The sequence below is a fragment of the Pangasianodon hypophthalmus genome, chromosome 26 (assembly GCF_027358585.1).
Source record: "Pangasianodon hypophthalmus isolate fPanHyp1 chromosome 26, fPanHyp1.pri, whole genome shotgun sequence".
NCBI lineage: Eukaryota > Metazoa > Chordata > Actinopteri > Siluriformes > Pangasiidae > Pangasianodon > Pangasianodon hypophthalmus.
In genome coordinates, this window is record NC_069735.1 from 6,077,464 (window position 1) to 6,091,855 (window position 14,392).

The window sequence follows — 14,392 nt, forward strand, 5'->3', positions numbered from 1 at the left end:
GCCGGTCTCGTAGGAACTATTTCACACAGGAAGTGTTTCCTGAAGGACCCGCTAAGTGAACGGACGCGACTTGTTTTTACGTAAACAAAGAAAGCTATCAATGAGCAAATAGTAAATGTGTGTTATGAAGTCTATAGCAAATATTATATGAAATGTAAGTAATTATTTATTTAGCTGAATTAAACAGATGTTCTACAGAGAAAAGAGACACAGAGGTGTTTATGTGGATAAGCTGTCGTTAGTGGGTTAAGGTTGTGTGTAAGTGTTGGCTCATACACTCTTGCTGTGTCTGTCTCAGACCTGAGAAGGGACTGCAATGGGAGTTCATGGCCTGTGGAAGTTACTGGAGAGCACAGGAAAGCCCATCAACCCGGAAACACTCGAGGGGAAGATCCTAGCAGTCGGTATCCTTTTGTTCTCACAGTTCTAAGCTTCCTGATCTGTTTGAGTGCTGCATCTGTAGAAGTGTGTACCTTTTATACTCATGGAAGAGCAGCACATCAAGTGAAATGTGAAAATCAGTGAAAGACATTCTGATAAATGGCCAAATTTTAGCAATTTTAGATTTGTCCCTGATTGGTTAGATCTATGACAATACCAACTCTACCTAAATACCTGTAATAGTGAATAGTGAAGTGACTTGTGGCCAAGTATGGTCACCCATACTCGGAATTTGTGCTCTGCATTTAACCCATCCGAACGTAATCAATTCTACCTGAAATTCATTCATCTATAATAACTGGTTTCATCCTGATCACGGTTATGGTGGGGAGCACTGGGCATGTGGTGGGAATACACCCTGGATGGGACATCAGTCCACCTCAGGGCACCATACAGACACACTTACACACTCATTAACACCCAGGGGCAATTTATCATAACCAGTTCATGCGCTGGCATGTTTTTGGATGGTGGGATGAAACCGGAGAAGTCAGAGGAAACCCACGTGGACACATGGAGATCATGCGCGAGTAAACAGACATTGACATAACTCGAGCTCAGGATCAGACCCTAGAGTCGTGAGGCAGCAGTGCGACACATTGCACCACCATGCTGCCTCTTTAGCCAAAATGTATTTGCACAATGCTTGTAAAAATAGCTATCATCACAAACTAGCTTTAAGTAGCTGAGAAAGTGACAAGGAAAAACTCCTGAGATGGCATAAGGAAAATACATTGAGAAGATCTCACCAGGAATGTACAATACCTTAAAAAAGGTTAATAATATTATGATCACAATGCTAGTGGAATCACCAGCAGTGACTGCATAACTAAAGGATGATGCAGAGGATATTCCCGTACAATGATGTGATACTTTGCATTGTTCACTGGTATGCCCTTCACATCCTTGACATATTAACTCACAGATATCAGCATCTGGCTAAACCAAGCAGTCAAGGGGGTGCGGGATCGTGATGGCAACAACGTCCATAATGCCCACCTTCTTACATTGTTTCACCGTCTGTGCAAGTTGCTTTTCTTCCGCATCAGGCCTGTCTTTGTTTACGATGGAGATGCACCTCTGCTTAAGAGACAGACCCTGGTATGTATTATTTGTGAAGCATGTACACATTTTCTGTGTAGAGCAACTCTCCAGTTTCACCAGATTGTTGTCATGTAGTTAATAAATCACAAAGGAGTATAAATCTTTATCAAAAAGGTTCCTTTTAGCACCGTAAGGGGATCTTTGGTTTGTCCCTCTGGGTTCTGTGTAGAACCCTATGACTGAGGGTTTCCCTTATAAGAGAGGTTCCATGTTAAACCCCTTTAGGAAGCTAATAACTCTTAACCATCCAAAGAACCACTGAGGAAACTTTGAAGAACACTGTCTTTTTTTAAAAAGTCTACGTTAAGTGGATGGATTTGCCAGCTGTCCAAAAATGGACCACCAATTTGCAGTATTGTCTTGAAATACTGTAAATACTGTATGTAACAAATGATAAAATGGTGATTCCTCAGGCTATCAGGAGACAGAGGAAGGAGGAGATGGCTCTCGAGTCCAAGCAAACCCATGAGAAACTCTTGAGAACGTTTCTGAAGAGGCAGGCCATCAGAGCTGCACTAGGGGATCGCAGGTCAAAATGAAGTACAAATGCACAAATGCATTTTAGATGATGATAAAAATAATAATAATAATAATAATAAAGTGCTATTGGCTTTTACAGTAAAGAGACAATTCCCAGTATTTCTTCTGTGCGAAGAGATGAGGTGGATGAAATGTACGTTTTACCAGCACTGCCTCCTGTAGAGGAAAAAGAAAGAAGCAGGTAAGAAAGCAAGGTGTTAGTTGGTATTTTTAGTTTTTAATATAATTCTGTTTGTACACATAATTGTTTTCTCTAATCTTAGTTCTGACGAAGAATCAGAAAGAGATGAGGCACAGACACAAGAGCCCTATCTCAAATTTGAGGTGAGATTAAGCAGGGTTAAGCTCTCTCATAGATGAGTCTGATTTATTGTTAGGTGATCCGAGGTTTGTCCTTGATTGGTAACATTCCATCTGTCTTTTCAGGATGAAATTTATGAAAATCCCAATTCCATAGACATAAACTCAGAGGAGTTCCAGCTCTTGTCACCAGAGATCAAACATGAGATTCTCAAAGATATGAAGGAGTTCAGCAAGAGAAGACGCACCCTTTATCACAAACCTCCTGAGGTACTACAGGCATCACATTCACTTTTAATGTACTATCCCAGTCCTCAGTGGTGACTTCTACTTGGGTGTCCTTGCAGAGGTCAGGGGACTTCTCTCAGTATCAGCTGGCAGGGCTGCTGCAGAGGAATAACCTGAACCAACGTCTAGAGGGTGTGGAGAAAGAAATGAGCCAGCGCAGATGTGGAGCTGTGGAGGAGGAGTACGGCCAGGGTGAAGAGCACGACGTTGAGTCGCGCCGTCTCATATCAGAGGATTCTTCACACTATATACTCATCAAAGGTCAGAGAGTTGGTTTTACGTTTATTTAGAGCAGTCGGCACCCTGGAGGTCCTGGAGGAAGCTGGACCAGTGCAGTTTGGTGATTTCCCTGCTCTAATACACCTACTAAACCTGATCATTAACTGGTAGGTTGAATCAGGGGCTGGTTGTGGAAGCAAGGCTCACACCTGGGGGTAAGGTTGATTGGTCATAACTTTCTGTATGCAAATCTAAATGCAACATGTAATGGAAATCATAATCATAATATCTATTTTCTAAAAAGTTATATACAGTATTTCCACCTGAAACTGAATATTTTGCTGTAAAATATATAGCTGGATTTCAATTAACAATCGGGATCTGATTGCCTTGAAAATATTACTCAATAATCACAAGGCAATCAGATTAATGTGCATGATGACACATTAAACAAGTCAAACTCAACACCAGTGGCGTTAATGGCAATGCCTCGCCCACCAACAAGTCAAGTCCTTCATGTTACTAGGTTGCATGCTTATAATACCCTTAAATTATGTACTTTTAACAGGAAGGAAGCTATTCAAGAAAAACTATTTTGGACTTTTAACCTTCCTGTGATGTTGACTCTGTTTGGATCAAATCCAAAATCTAATCAGTCCATCTGCTATTTACAATGATAAGTCCAGATAAATCCTACAAACACTCGTTCTTGAGATAACAGGAATATCAGATAGACAGATGGAAACACATACAGACGAACCAAAAACAAATCCATAAAAATAAGATGACATTTAGAAGTAAGTAGGACGAAAGTAGGGGGAAGGTCTGAATTATTTTTTTATACTGGTCAATTGTTTTGCATTGTTTTGTACCAGCAAGGTTAAAAATAGCCCAGTTTTGGCTCCCGAGTGGCATAACAGAAAAGCATCCTATCGCTAGGAGACCGAATCCCGATAATGTCAGAGCCATCTGTGGCCAGGAGCCAACGGAACAAAATTGGCCCTGCTCTCTGGGTGGAAGGCATGATGTACTCTTTCTGTCCAATGTCATATCTTTTTCTTTTGGTCTCTGGGCATCTGTGGGCTCATGTATGCAGAAGAGTGTCAGTAGCCCTTTCCTCCGAGTGTGTTACACCACCATGTGAGGCAGCATCAGCAGCAGTTTGAAAAGAAGTTTTTGACTTCAGGTTGTTTTTAAAACTGTTTCACCTGCTGGCTGTAAACCAAGTGTAAAATTCACGCCTGGACCGGAGCAGGCATACAGTCATATTCTGGACCATATCTATGGTAATCATTTTAAACATTGGCTAGCTCACTGCAGTGGTGTTATATCTGCAGGGAACAGAAGGTAGAGGATTATCCTCTAAGCACCCTCTCCAAATACAACAACAATGATACTATTATAAACAGATACTTAACAATGGGCTCTCTGCTGTTCAGAGGCATTTTTTGCGTGGATGTGCCCTATCTGCCTAGCTCAGAAGGTTTTCCCTTGTATACTGAACTTGTTTTGTTTGCATTTTGTTTTATTTTGCAGCCAGTCACTAGCAGTTTTACTTAGTAACATAGGCTGCTAGTTATTCTCACATGAATGTTGCCTTAGTTAGAACCTGTTGCTGTAACAGGTTGGGAAATCACCAAACTGTTCTGGCTCCTCTGGCATGTAGTATGTAAGCTTTAATTGATCCCTTTTATCTGGTAAAAAGAAGGAAGACCAGTATTCTTTAGAAGGAAATGTGCATTGAATTGTTTTCTGTTCTCATGCAGGGTCCCAAAAGAGCAAACAGACTTCTGAGAGCCATCCAGCCCCAGATCCCTGGTCTTGTGGCCCTTGGTCAAGGAAAGGGAGACACAAAGGAAGGCCAGACCCTCTTTGGCGGCCAATATCAGATGGCATTCCTGATGAAAACGAGCCTTCTTCTTCCTCTTCTTCATCGACAACTCCAAAACCAATCATTTGTAGTGAGGAACAGCCTTCAGATGGAGCGCCTCCATCCCCACGAACCCTTCAGGCCATTCAGGCAGCCATGATGGACAGCAGCTCGGATGAAGACGAATTGGCCTCTAGGAAAACTATCCAAGATGGAAGTGGAACAGCAAGTTCTCAAGAAGGAAATGGTGGTGTATCACCTCGCACTTTGCAGGCCATTCAGAGGGCCATGATGGAGGACAGTAATGTATCTGAAGACCACTGCAAAGAGGTTCAAACTCAGCAGCAGAAGTATGTCATTGTCAGTAGTTCAGATGATGATGATGATGATGATCAAACAGAAAGCACAGTGATGGAAAGGAACATCTTGTGTGAGGCTCGGGAAGGAGGTGGAGTTTCTCCTCAGACTTTACTGGCCATTCAGAGAGCCTTAGGAGAAAAGGAGTCATTTACTGGGATGAAGCTGGGTGAGAATGTGGGTTTCTTGAGCAGTTCTGAAGTAGAAAAAATGGAAGAGGTAGTTGGAGTGAGGAGCAAGGAGTTCAAAGCTGCTACACTTAATATGGAAGAAGAACATAAAAAAGGTGCCCTAAAAACAGCTTCCTCCCCCTCAGATCTACAGTCCGATGAGGACACTTTGCCCCAAGATCATGAACCACGTTATAATTCTGAAAACAATTTCCTGCAGAAAGGAAGTTTGAGCATTAACTTAACCGAGGAGAAGGAGGAGAGAAATGGGCAAATCGTCGTAAAGCGTGAAGAGGAGGACAGCAGCTCTGAAGGTCTGTATGAGGTTCTTTGAAGGGTTCTGGCTTTATAACAGCATTCTCTAATGTGTCCTACATAGACTCTTTAATGCCCCCCTTTCCCCAAAGAGACAAGCAAAATGAGCCTTTAAGGCACAAAGTTGACAGTCTTTCTTCTGTGATATCAATATTTTAGCTGCCATAATATCACTGAATGGCTATCAGTGTATTCAGTTTTTTTTTTTGTGTGTGTGTTCAAACATATGGTCATTGTGTAAATCTTTGTAAACTTCACAGTTGTGCAAAATAATTTTTTTTTAAATGGCAAAACTTCAAATTTACTCGTCAAAGTCGCAAAAATCTCACTGCAGGAGTCTTTCCGCATTTGTTTAAGAGAGAGAGGGAGCTAAACATGTCAGAGTTGGAAAATTGGATTTAGTATTGAACATGTGTCTTGCAAGTGTTACTGTATCACAAAACATAACAGCCAATCATGTTCCAGTATGCAAATACAGGCCATAAAACCGAGGTTTACTAGGGCAGGGTGGCAAAGAAATGCATAAAAAATTTATATCTTATATAGGGAACTAATTTTCTTTTTAAAGTGTATTTTTAATGCAATCTGTATTTTGTTGTTAAAATATATCCACTGTAATGTTTTTGTTTTGTTTTTGTTAGAAGGTTTCATCGAGGTTTCAGAAGGGGAAGAGGTGTCTGAAATGGATAATTCAGTAACCAGATCAGAAGAACAATTACCAGAATTGAGTAATAAAGAGGAGGTGGTGGGGAGTGATAAAGAGGAGAGCCAAGAGAAAGAGTCAAATGACACAACTCTGTCATTAAACAACAGTAAAATGGAAGAGCAAGAAGCTGAAAGCCCTCGAGAAACAACCACTGTTCTGGCACCCAGTGAATGGGACAACATTGACATGGTACATTTCATCACATTACATTCTTTATTCATTCACACCAATCATTGCACAACAACTCAGATGACAGTGTGATGCCGTCATTAATGATTTTGCAATTTCTTCTCTTGTCATTCCACGTGACTTTTCTGTGTGTGTGTGTGTGTCCTGCAGGAGGAGCTGGTACAGCTGGAGAAAAATCTTCAGGCAGAGCAGAGCAGCCTGCGCGGGCAACAGCAGCAGCAGCAGCGCAGCGCTGCTACAGTTACAGGACAGATGTGCCAGGAAAGCCAGGTGAGGACTGTAAATCATGGATAAATTGAAGCCATGCCAAGTTTATATAACTTTACACAACTGAATTGTACGTAACTTTGCAAGACAAACCTTTCAGATAAACCCTTCACACAATTGTGTACACTCTTCTACCACTATAAGGGTTTAAGAGCAATACCCTTAAGTTCTATATAAAATTCTACGGCACAGGGGTTTTCTTTCAGAAAAGGTTCCAGTCCTCGAACACTGCGTTGTAGGATTGGTATGAGGAAATGTTAAGAATATTACCTCCTGAAAAACATATATCTTTAATGACAGTATAAAGGGATTTATCAGCATATGGCAACCCATTGTAAATGTAGTACAGCAGCTAGATGCAGTAGTTTCTGTCTTTTGTGTATTTTGTTTTTTTTTGTTTTTTTAAACTCATATGTGCTTTGTCTATGTGTATCTGTTTTGTTACACATATAATGTTCTGTTAAACACGTGAATGGAAAAATGCTACATGTACAAAGAACTGATGTAAAATCAAATGGAAGTGCAAGTGGAAACCCTTTAGAAAGCTAAGGACTGTTAACCATCCAAAGAACCCTTGAGGAACCCAAGCTTTTCCTGTGGTCCTTAAAAAGTCATATTTTGCCTGACATTACATTTTACGAATGAAACATAAGTAAGTAGGATAATGCCTTAAATTTAAAATTTTTTTAACAATTGATTAGATAATATTCTAGATAATATGTTTGTTCTGGCGAGGAAGTTAAACAAAAGCCTAGCTATCTGCTGTTGTCCTGGTATACAGATACACATCAATTTGGCAGAATTGGTGAAATATTTTAGTATCTGGTGGTCAGTTTCCATTGCTGGTGGTATTAATGGATGATCTCAGTGTGTGTATGTGGGTGTGTGTGGGTGTGGGTGTGTGGTGTTTGGAAAGGCATCTAACAGCCACACCAGATGGTAATGCTGTCCAAATATGTGAAAGCTGGAAGGACATTTACAAGCTTCTCTCACAACAAACACAAGTGACATCAGCCCCTATCTTTAGCCTGTTATCCCTGATAACAAGCTGCTGATGGAAAGCTCAGGCCTTATTTACTGCTCTCATCAGATATCATACACTTCTGACATTAGCTTTACTGCTATTCCCTTAATTTGATCTTTTAGGTTGAATTGCACTCATTTGGAGAGCTTAACAAGGTCACACTGAAAATTGGCTTTTCTGATGGATGCAGCAGGAATTGCTTTGAAGCTGAAGTATGAGACCTCTGCTATTCAGTACCTATCGTCTGGGTCAAAGATGAAATGGGTTTTCAAAACAGTAGAAAATACAAATGAAATATTCCTAAAATTATGACATATTAATTTACTTTTTGGTGAAATTTCTATAAAATGAACAGGCTTCAGATGGAAAAAAGAAGCACATCATCTCTGACATATAGAAAGTGAACTCCAGAAGGAATTAACTACTATACGAATGGTAGCAGTTAAATTTACAGGAACAGCTTTACTGCTGATTGTTAGAAGGCATGGACACTGGAGACTCCTTCCATAAATGTTAAATAAACATCTCATAGAAAGAATCATCATGTCAACGATCATAGTTTTTTCCTTTGTTAAATAAAAGCACACTTTTTAATACTTTTATTATTAGGCTTAGATTATTTGGAGCGTCCACCATACAAGCTTTAGTTCTAACCAAGTAGGAGGGAACCTTGTTTAATCAATTCTTCCTATCTTGTATTTGCTTGGATCAGGAGCTGTTGCGGTTGTTCGGTGTGCCCTTCATTGTTGCCCCAATGGAAGCTGAAGCTCAGTGTGCAGCTTTGGACAGGACGGACCAGACGCATGGCACCATCACTGACGACAGTGACGTCTGGCTGTTCGGAGGACGACACGTCTACAAAAACTTCTTCAATAGCAACAAATATGTGGAACACTACCAGTATTTTGATATCCAAAACCAGCTAGGTGAGGCACGCTATTACATTTAAGGACTTTTTCAACCATTCAACCCCCGTATTTTGTTCACTGTTTAAAAAACTCAATTTATTTGGGAAAAAAATTCTGTGGTTATTAGTTGTATAAACAGTAGGTACATAAGCCTTCCCATTGCTTGGGGCTGATGGCAGGTGTGTGATACAGGAGTGCAAATAATAGATGGGAGAAATGACAAGGACTAAAGTAATCCTTTTTTTTTCCATATATGCAAGACCAGTCATTTTTAAATACTCTTATTCTACCTATTACTCTCAGGTAAAAATGACAAGAACATAATCTCTATAAAAATAGTTTTAATATTTTATATTTATTTGAGCAAAGAATATACTGTTTTGTTTTAGAAAAACTAATCTAATTTTTTTAGTGCTGTTGCAATATTTAAAAATACAATCTGTCACTTATAGTGGACATAAAGGAAAAGTTATCTATATGGCTATATAACTGTTTAACTATATGTATGTGGCTATACGTACAATTCTTGATAGTGATGTAATCTTTTTGTGGCTTGAAAGTTCCAGTTGCGTTACTTATATTTTTCCTTGATTTATCCTACTGAAATTGTTCAAGATATCAGCAAACAATAAGAAGAAAAACATGATGAGTATAATGGTATATGTAATGTACTGTTAAGGACAGTGTTACTGTGTCCTCATGTAGGACTGGACAGGACTAAGCTGATCAATCTGGCCTATCTACTGGGTAGTGATTACACCGAAGGGATCCCAGGAGTCGGATGCGTCACTGGCATGGAAATATTAAACGAGTTCCCTGGGCCTGGTTTAGAATCTCTCACATACTTCAGGTCAGACATTTTAATGGGTAATTTCCCCCAAGTGTACAGAAAATTTACTTTCCAATCTTACATGAACCGTGACTGACTAGGCAATTACTGAGCACTGGATTACACTGCTAATACAGAGAAAACACGTAAATTTGACATGTCCCTTCTCTCAGTAAGTAGCAGTAATACTCTCTTGTCCTCTGGCTACTACAGTAAGTGGTGGAACAAAGCTCAAACCAATAAGAAGCTGGCAGCTGATCCTAAGGACACAAAGGTGAAGAAAAAGCTAAGAGCCTTGAATCTTCATCCAGGCTTCCCCAACCCTGCTGTCGCTGAGGCCTACCTCCAGCCCACTGTGGACCAATCAGAGGGCTCCTTTTGCTGGGGCCGCCCACAGCTGGATCTCCTCAAAGAATATCCTTCATATGCAGCTTTGCTAATATATCTGCTGATTAGAGCCTGGGCCTAAGATCCACCAGTATGGTGGATCAACCTGCAAATATGATCACAAATGAGTTCTTAATAAGTAATGAAATAAAAATATATACAGTGCCTTCTCGAATGGCACCTACTGGCAACCTTCATAAAAATGAGGAAAATGGTTGTATAAAATAAGACATTGAGACTTGGCCATAGATAGAGCTTTCAACAACATGATGAGCCAAACATCAACACAGAACTGGTTCACCATATAAGAGTAGACCAAGATCCAACCTTGACAAGTGTCTCCAACCTTGTTAGACATTACAAGCAAAAGCTCAGTGCTGTTATTCTTTCCAGGACACATGTCAAATAACATATCATAAATGTAGTGACAATTTTGAAACGTTACATCACAAAAAATGTGTTAAAAAAATTTTTAGATAAAACTGTACAATATCCCTGTATGTCTGGGCTCAAAATATCACTTGTTGCAAGTGGTACTGTTGCTCATTTTTTATCAAGGGTGCCATTAGTTTGGGAAGACATTGTATGCTGCTAACATATTTGACCCAGGTTCTTCACCCAACCACTCTACACATTTTTTTCAATGTACTTTTTGTGAGTTATTTGTAAGAGTTTGTGCATATGCAGGCATTGAATATAGACTTTCAAGTGTGACCATGTGTTTCTTAACTAGTCCTAAGTTTTGTTATAGTCGATTTGGTTGGAACAGCAAGAAGACTGAAGAAACTCTTCAGCCAGTATTAAAACAGCTCAGCACTCAACAGGTAAAGACTTTCTATTGTATAGACTGTATTTATCTCAGCCTGTATAAAAACTTTCAATGCTGCTGGTCTATTTTACCACTTCTAACCACCAAGAGCAATGAGAATCACCAGGGTCACAATCAGAAGACACTTTATTCCCCAATAGACTATGTGGTCATGGATGCACCAACATGTGTCTGGCTCTGTGTCCTTGTTCTGGTGGTGCACAGTTCATTGATGGGGGTGAGCAGGCATCCTATTACCTTCTCATTAGTGCAGATTACTCATTGTAATCGTTTCTTGGTCTGAGGAGGAATGGAACCACACAGTTAATCTGAGGATGCTCCTAATGATTTCTGAGATACATTGAGTTTCTTAAACTGCCTCAGTAAGAACATCTTCTGCTGTCTTAACTAGACATGTGTTCTCCTCCCTCTTGAGGGTGTTCATAGTAGTGGAGACTAGAAAACTGAAAGCTTCAACAGTGCTAACAGTGGTGTTGTTGATAAACAGCGGTGGGGATGATGGTAAGCCTCTGTGGAAGTCAAATACCTCTCAAGATTTTTCAGAGTGTTCACCTCCAGGTTGTTATCTGCACACCATGCTGGAAGTCATGCTACTTCCATGGGGTAGGCAGACTCATGATTGTCTTTCATGAGACCCACTATGGTGGTGGCATCTGCAAACATGATGAGTTTGACTGAGGCGTGGAGAGAAATGCACTCATGAGTGTATAATGAGTACAGTAAAGGAGAGAGTAAGCACCACTGTGGTGCAGCAGTGCTGATTGATAGTGGCTCTGATAGAATAGGTACAGTCTACAGATACAGTCTCCAATCTGTAAGGAAGTCAGTAATCCACCAACAGATTTCAGGTAGGGCATCGAGCTGAAGAAGCTTGGCATGCACTGGTTCTGGGATGATAGTACTGCCAGACCTGAATTCCACAAAAAAGGATTCTAGCATAATGTTAATGTGAGGACCACTAGGCAGTAATCACTGAGGTTGGATATGTTGTCTGTTTTTGGGACATGGAACAACTATTGATGTTTCAAAGCAGTTAAAAACTGTGCATGTTTCCAAGAAACAGTTGAATATAGTGGTGAAATCAGGCCAGTTGGTTTGCACAGTGTTTTAGTGTTCCTGCTGATACTCTTTCTGATCCTGCAGCTTTTCTGATATTTTGATTTTTGAAATTTTGTAGCCCTGGTCCTCAGTGAGAAGAGTACAAGTATCGGGCCTGTTCACCAAGGGGCTGGAGTTTTAAATGGGGGTAGTTGTGAGAGATGTAAGGGGTATGGGTTAAGTGTAGGAAGCTATATATACAGGGGACAGGCCCAGTGAGGTACGTGGAAATGGTGGAGGGAGGGAGGGATACTTTGTGTGCATGTGCATGCATGCTGAGACCTTCCAACAAAGTCACAGAGTGACATATGATGCAGTATTTGCAATAAATTCTGCTGTTATACAGCCAGTGTTCCCTTTCTTCTTCTCACTTTCTACACATTAGAGATGAACCACCATCAGCCTCAGTAGTGTCCAAAAATGAGTCTAGCCCTCTGTCAGCTCTTATGCACCAATGACAGGCTCTAGCCAACGATCTGTGACAAGCCTTAAAATGGCAGGCAGAGTGGGAATAGGTACTGACAGAATTCACTATATCACAGTGTAATGATAGATACACTGTAGACATTTCACCTCTAATGGCTTTAAAGGAGGTTTTGTACTGATTAATTCCTATGCTCAGTGGCATGCTACATCATTGCTGGCGTCAACAGATGAAGCCCTACGCCCAGATGTGCGCTACCTGAGCATTAATGCAGAGGCATGGATGATGTGCTGCTGAGAGCTTACAATACTGCATCATGAATGCCTCATATCAGAAATGTCTTAGCCATTGTACTACTAGCATTGGAACAAACAATCCAATCAGCAGATGTTTCTGATCAAACCTTGCATCCGGGAAGTGGGACACCTATGTCAGGAAATGGGGTGGCTCTCCGCCAACCTGGTTTACACACAGTTCGCCTTGCTGGATGTGTGTAAATCAACCCCGAGATGTCTGATCTGCTTGCCACTGATGCTCTTTTGACATGCTGCCAAAGAGCCTGTAAAGGAGAATGCTGGTTTAAGAATCACAAAGCAGGCACAGGCCTGTGTTTCAACTGCCTACAAAGATCTATCAACCTTGTTCGAGCCCTAGATGGCCCCCAGTGTGAGAACAGAACACATCAACCAGCTAGAATTGAGGGTGGTCCATCTGGCAATCTATTCTTTTTACTGTTCCTGAGATAGTGTCACATGCTGGTCATACTAGTTGTGACTGTCAGATAATTTAGCCATTATAGACACTCTTCACTTTGCACAGAACCTCAGGTAGGCCCATCCACTGAGAGCAACTTGCCGTCTAAGACTGTACATTGATGCAGCAGATTCATTGTTGAGAATTAGTGTCCTAGATCTGGGGCAAGTTGGGCATGGAGACTTTTTCACCAATGCCAAGTCAACTCATTGCCAAATGTGGTTCTCCATGATAGAGCTGGAAGCCTGCTGTGACAGCCTGCACTAGTCCACTACTGGCCCCACCATCTACTGTATAACTTTCTACTTCCACTGCTGATTTTTTCCACGTTGCACAGAATTCAGCAAATAGGCCAAGATGCTCCAAGATGGCCAACAAGGCCTTACTTGCTACCACTAGTTTTGCTATTGGTCAGAACACTTCCTCCCTCCCAACTTCCTCCCTGGGCAATTTGGTATTCCAAATGGATTGGAAGATTTGGCACCCCCTGACCAGGTCACATCACCTGTGATGTGGGTTTGGCATCTCACTGTTGTGGTGTTTAGTATTAAACAGAGTTTAACCATTATCAGCAAATTGCAGAGAGAAAGTTAAAATCAATACTTTACAAATACAGGTCATTTTATGAGTCACATTATGACGTGCTTTTACATCCTCAGACTCAGCTGCGCATCGATTCCTTCTTCCGTCTGGAGCAGCAGGAGAGGCAGGCCATCCGCAGCCAGCGCTTACGTCGAGCTGTCATCTGCCTCAAGAGGAAGGAGCGCGATGGGGCAGATAATGAAGCAGAGAGCAGTGAAGATGAAAAGATCTCACCAGTCAAGAAAGGGAAGAATGCCAAAGAGAAAGGAACTGATGTTACGCCTGCAGGGATGTTTGGGGGAGGTTTTATTGGGTTGGACATGAGTTCTAACAGTCCAGAAGAGAAGATGATTGTGGGCAAAGATGAGAAACAGCCTAAAACAGTAAAGAGTGAGCCGTTGAAAGTCAAATCCAGCAGCAGCAGCAGCAGTAGTTCAGAAGATGAACTCGAACATAAGAATAGAGCCACTATGGTTATCGCACAGTCTGTATTTGAGGGGAAAACAAGAGGAAGGGGAAGAAGAGGTGGGCGAGGAGGAAGAGGAAAGACCAAGAAAAACTTATGATGACAAATTACCTAAATATTATTTTTGTATATCTATAAGGCAAAAGGTGACTAAAGCCTATGATGTGAATGAAATAACATTAAATTATGGCAGAAAACTGAGGTAATATATTTATGTACAATGCTTCCACAATTTGATCATGCATATTCTTGTACTTTTTTAAATAAAAAAAAAATCAGTTGACAGATAAATTTCACCGTGCAAGAAAATGGAGTGTCTGAATGAC

At 40.9% G+C, this 14,392-nt stretch overlaps 1 protein-coding gene across 1 annotated transcript; it reads left to right on the forward strand.

Moving 5' to 3' along the window:
• The first annotated feature begins 16 nt into the window (after window positions 1–16).
• ercc5 (excision repair cross-complementation group 5) lies at window positions 17–14,357 on the forward strand. Its single transcript, XM_053229987.1, has 16 exons — window positions 17–154; window positions 299–404; window positions 1,367–1,542; window positions 1,959–2,074; window positions 2,165–2,266; window positions 2,349–2,409; window positions 2,512–2,655; window positions 2,733–2,934; window positions 4,659–5,603; window positions 6,246–6,499; window positions 6,650–6,769; window positions 8,503–8,716; window positions 9,404–9,548; window positions 9,741–9,940; window positions 10,653–10,738; window positions 13,678–14,357. Exons 2-16 carry the CDS (start codon window positions 317–319, stop codon window positions 14,164–14,166), a joined length of 3,342 nt encoding a protein of 1,113 aa, XP_053085962.1. The 5' UTR covers window positions 17–154; window positions 299–316; the 3' UTR covers window positions 14,167–14,357.
• Window positions 14,358–14,392: the final 35 nt, after the last annotated feature.

Coding starts and splice junctions, on each gene's coding strand:
- ercc5 (XM_053229987.1), top strand. CDS start 317: ATGGGAGTTCATGGCCTGTGGAAGTTACTGGAGAGCACAGGAAAGCCC. Junction 2,075..2,164: donor GCTGCACTAGGGGATCGCAG/GTCAAAATGAAG, acceptor TGGCTTTTACAG/TAAAGAGACAATTCCCAGTA. Junction 6,500..6,649: donor AATGGGACAACATTGACATG/GTACATTTCATC, acceptor TGTGTCCTGCAG/GAGGAGCTGGTACAGCTGGA.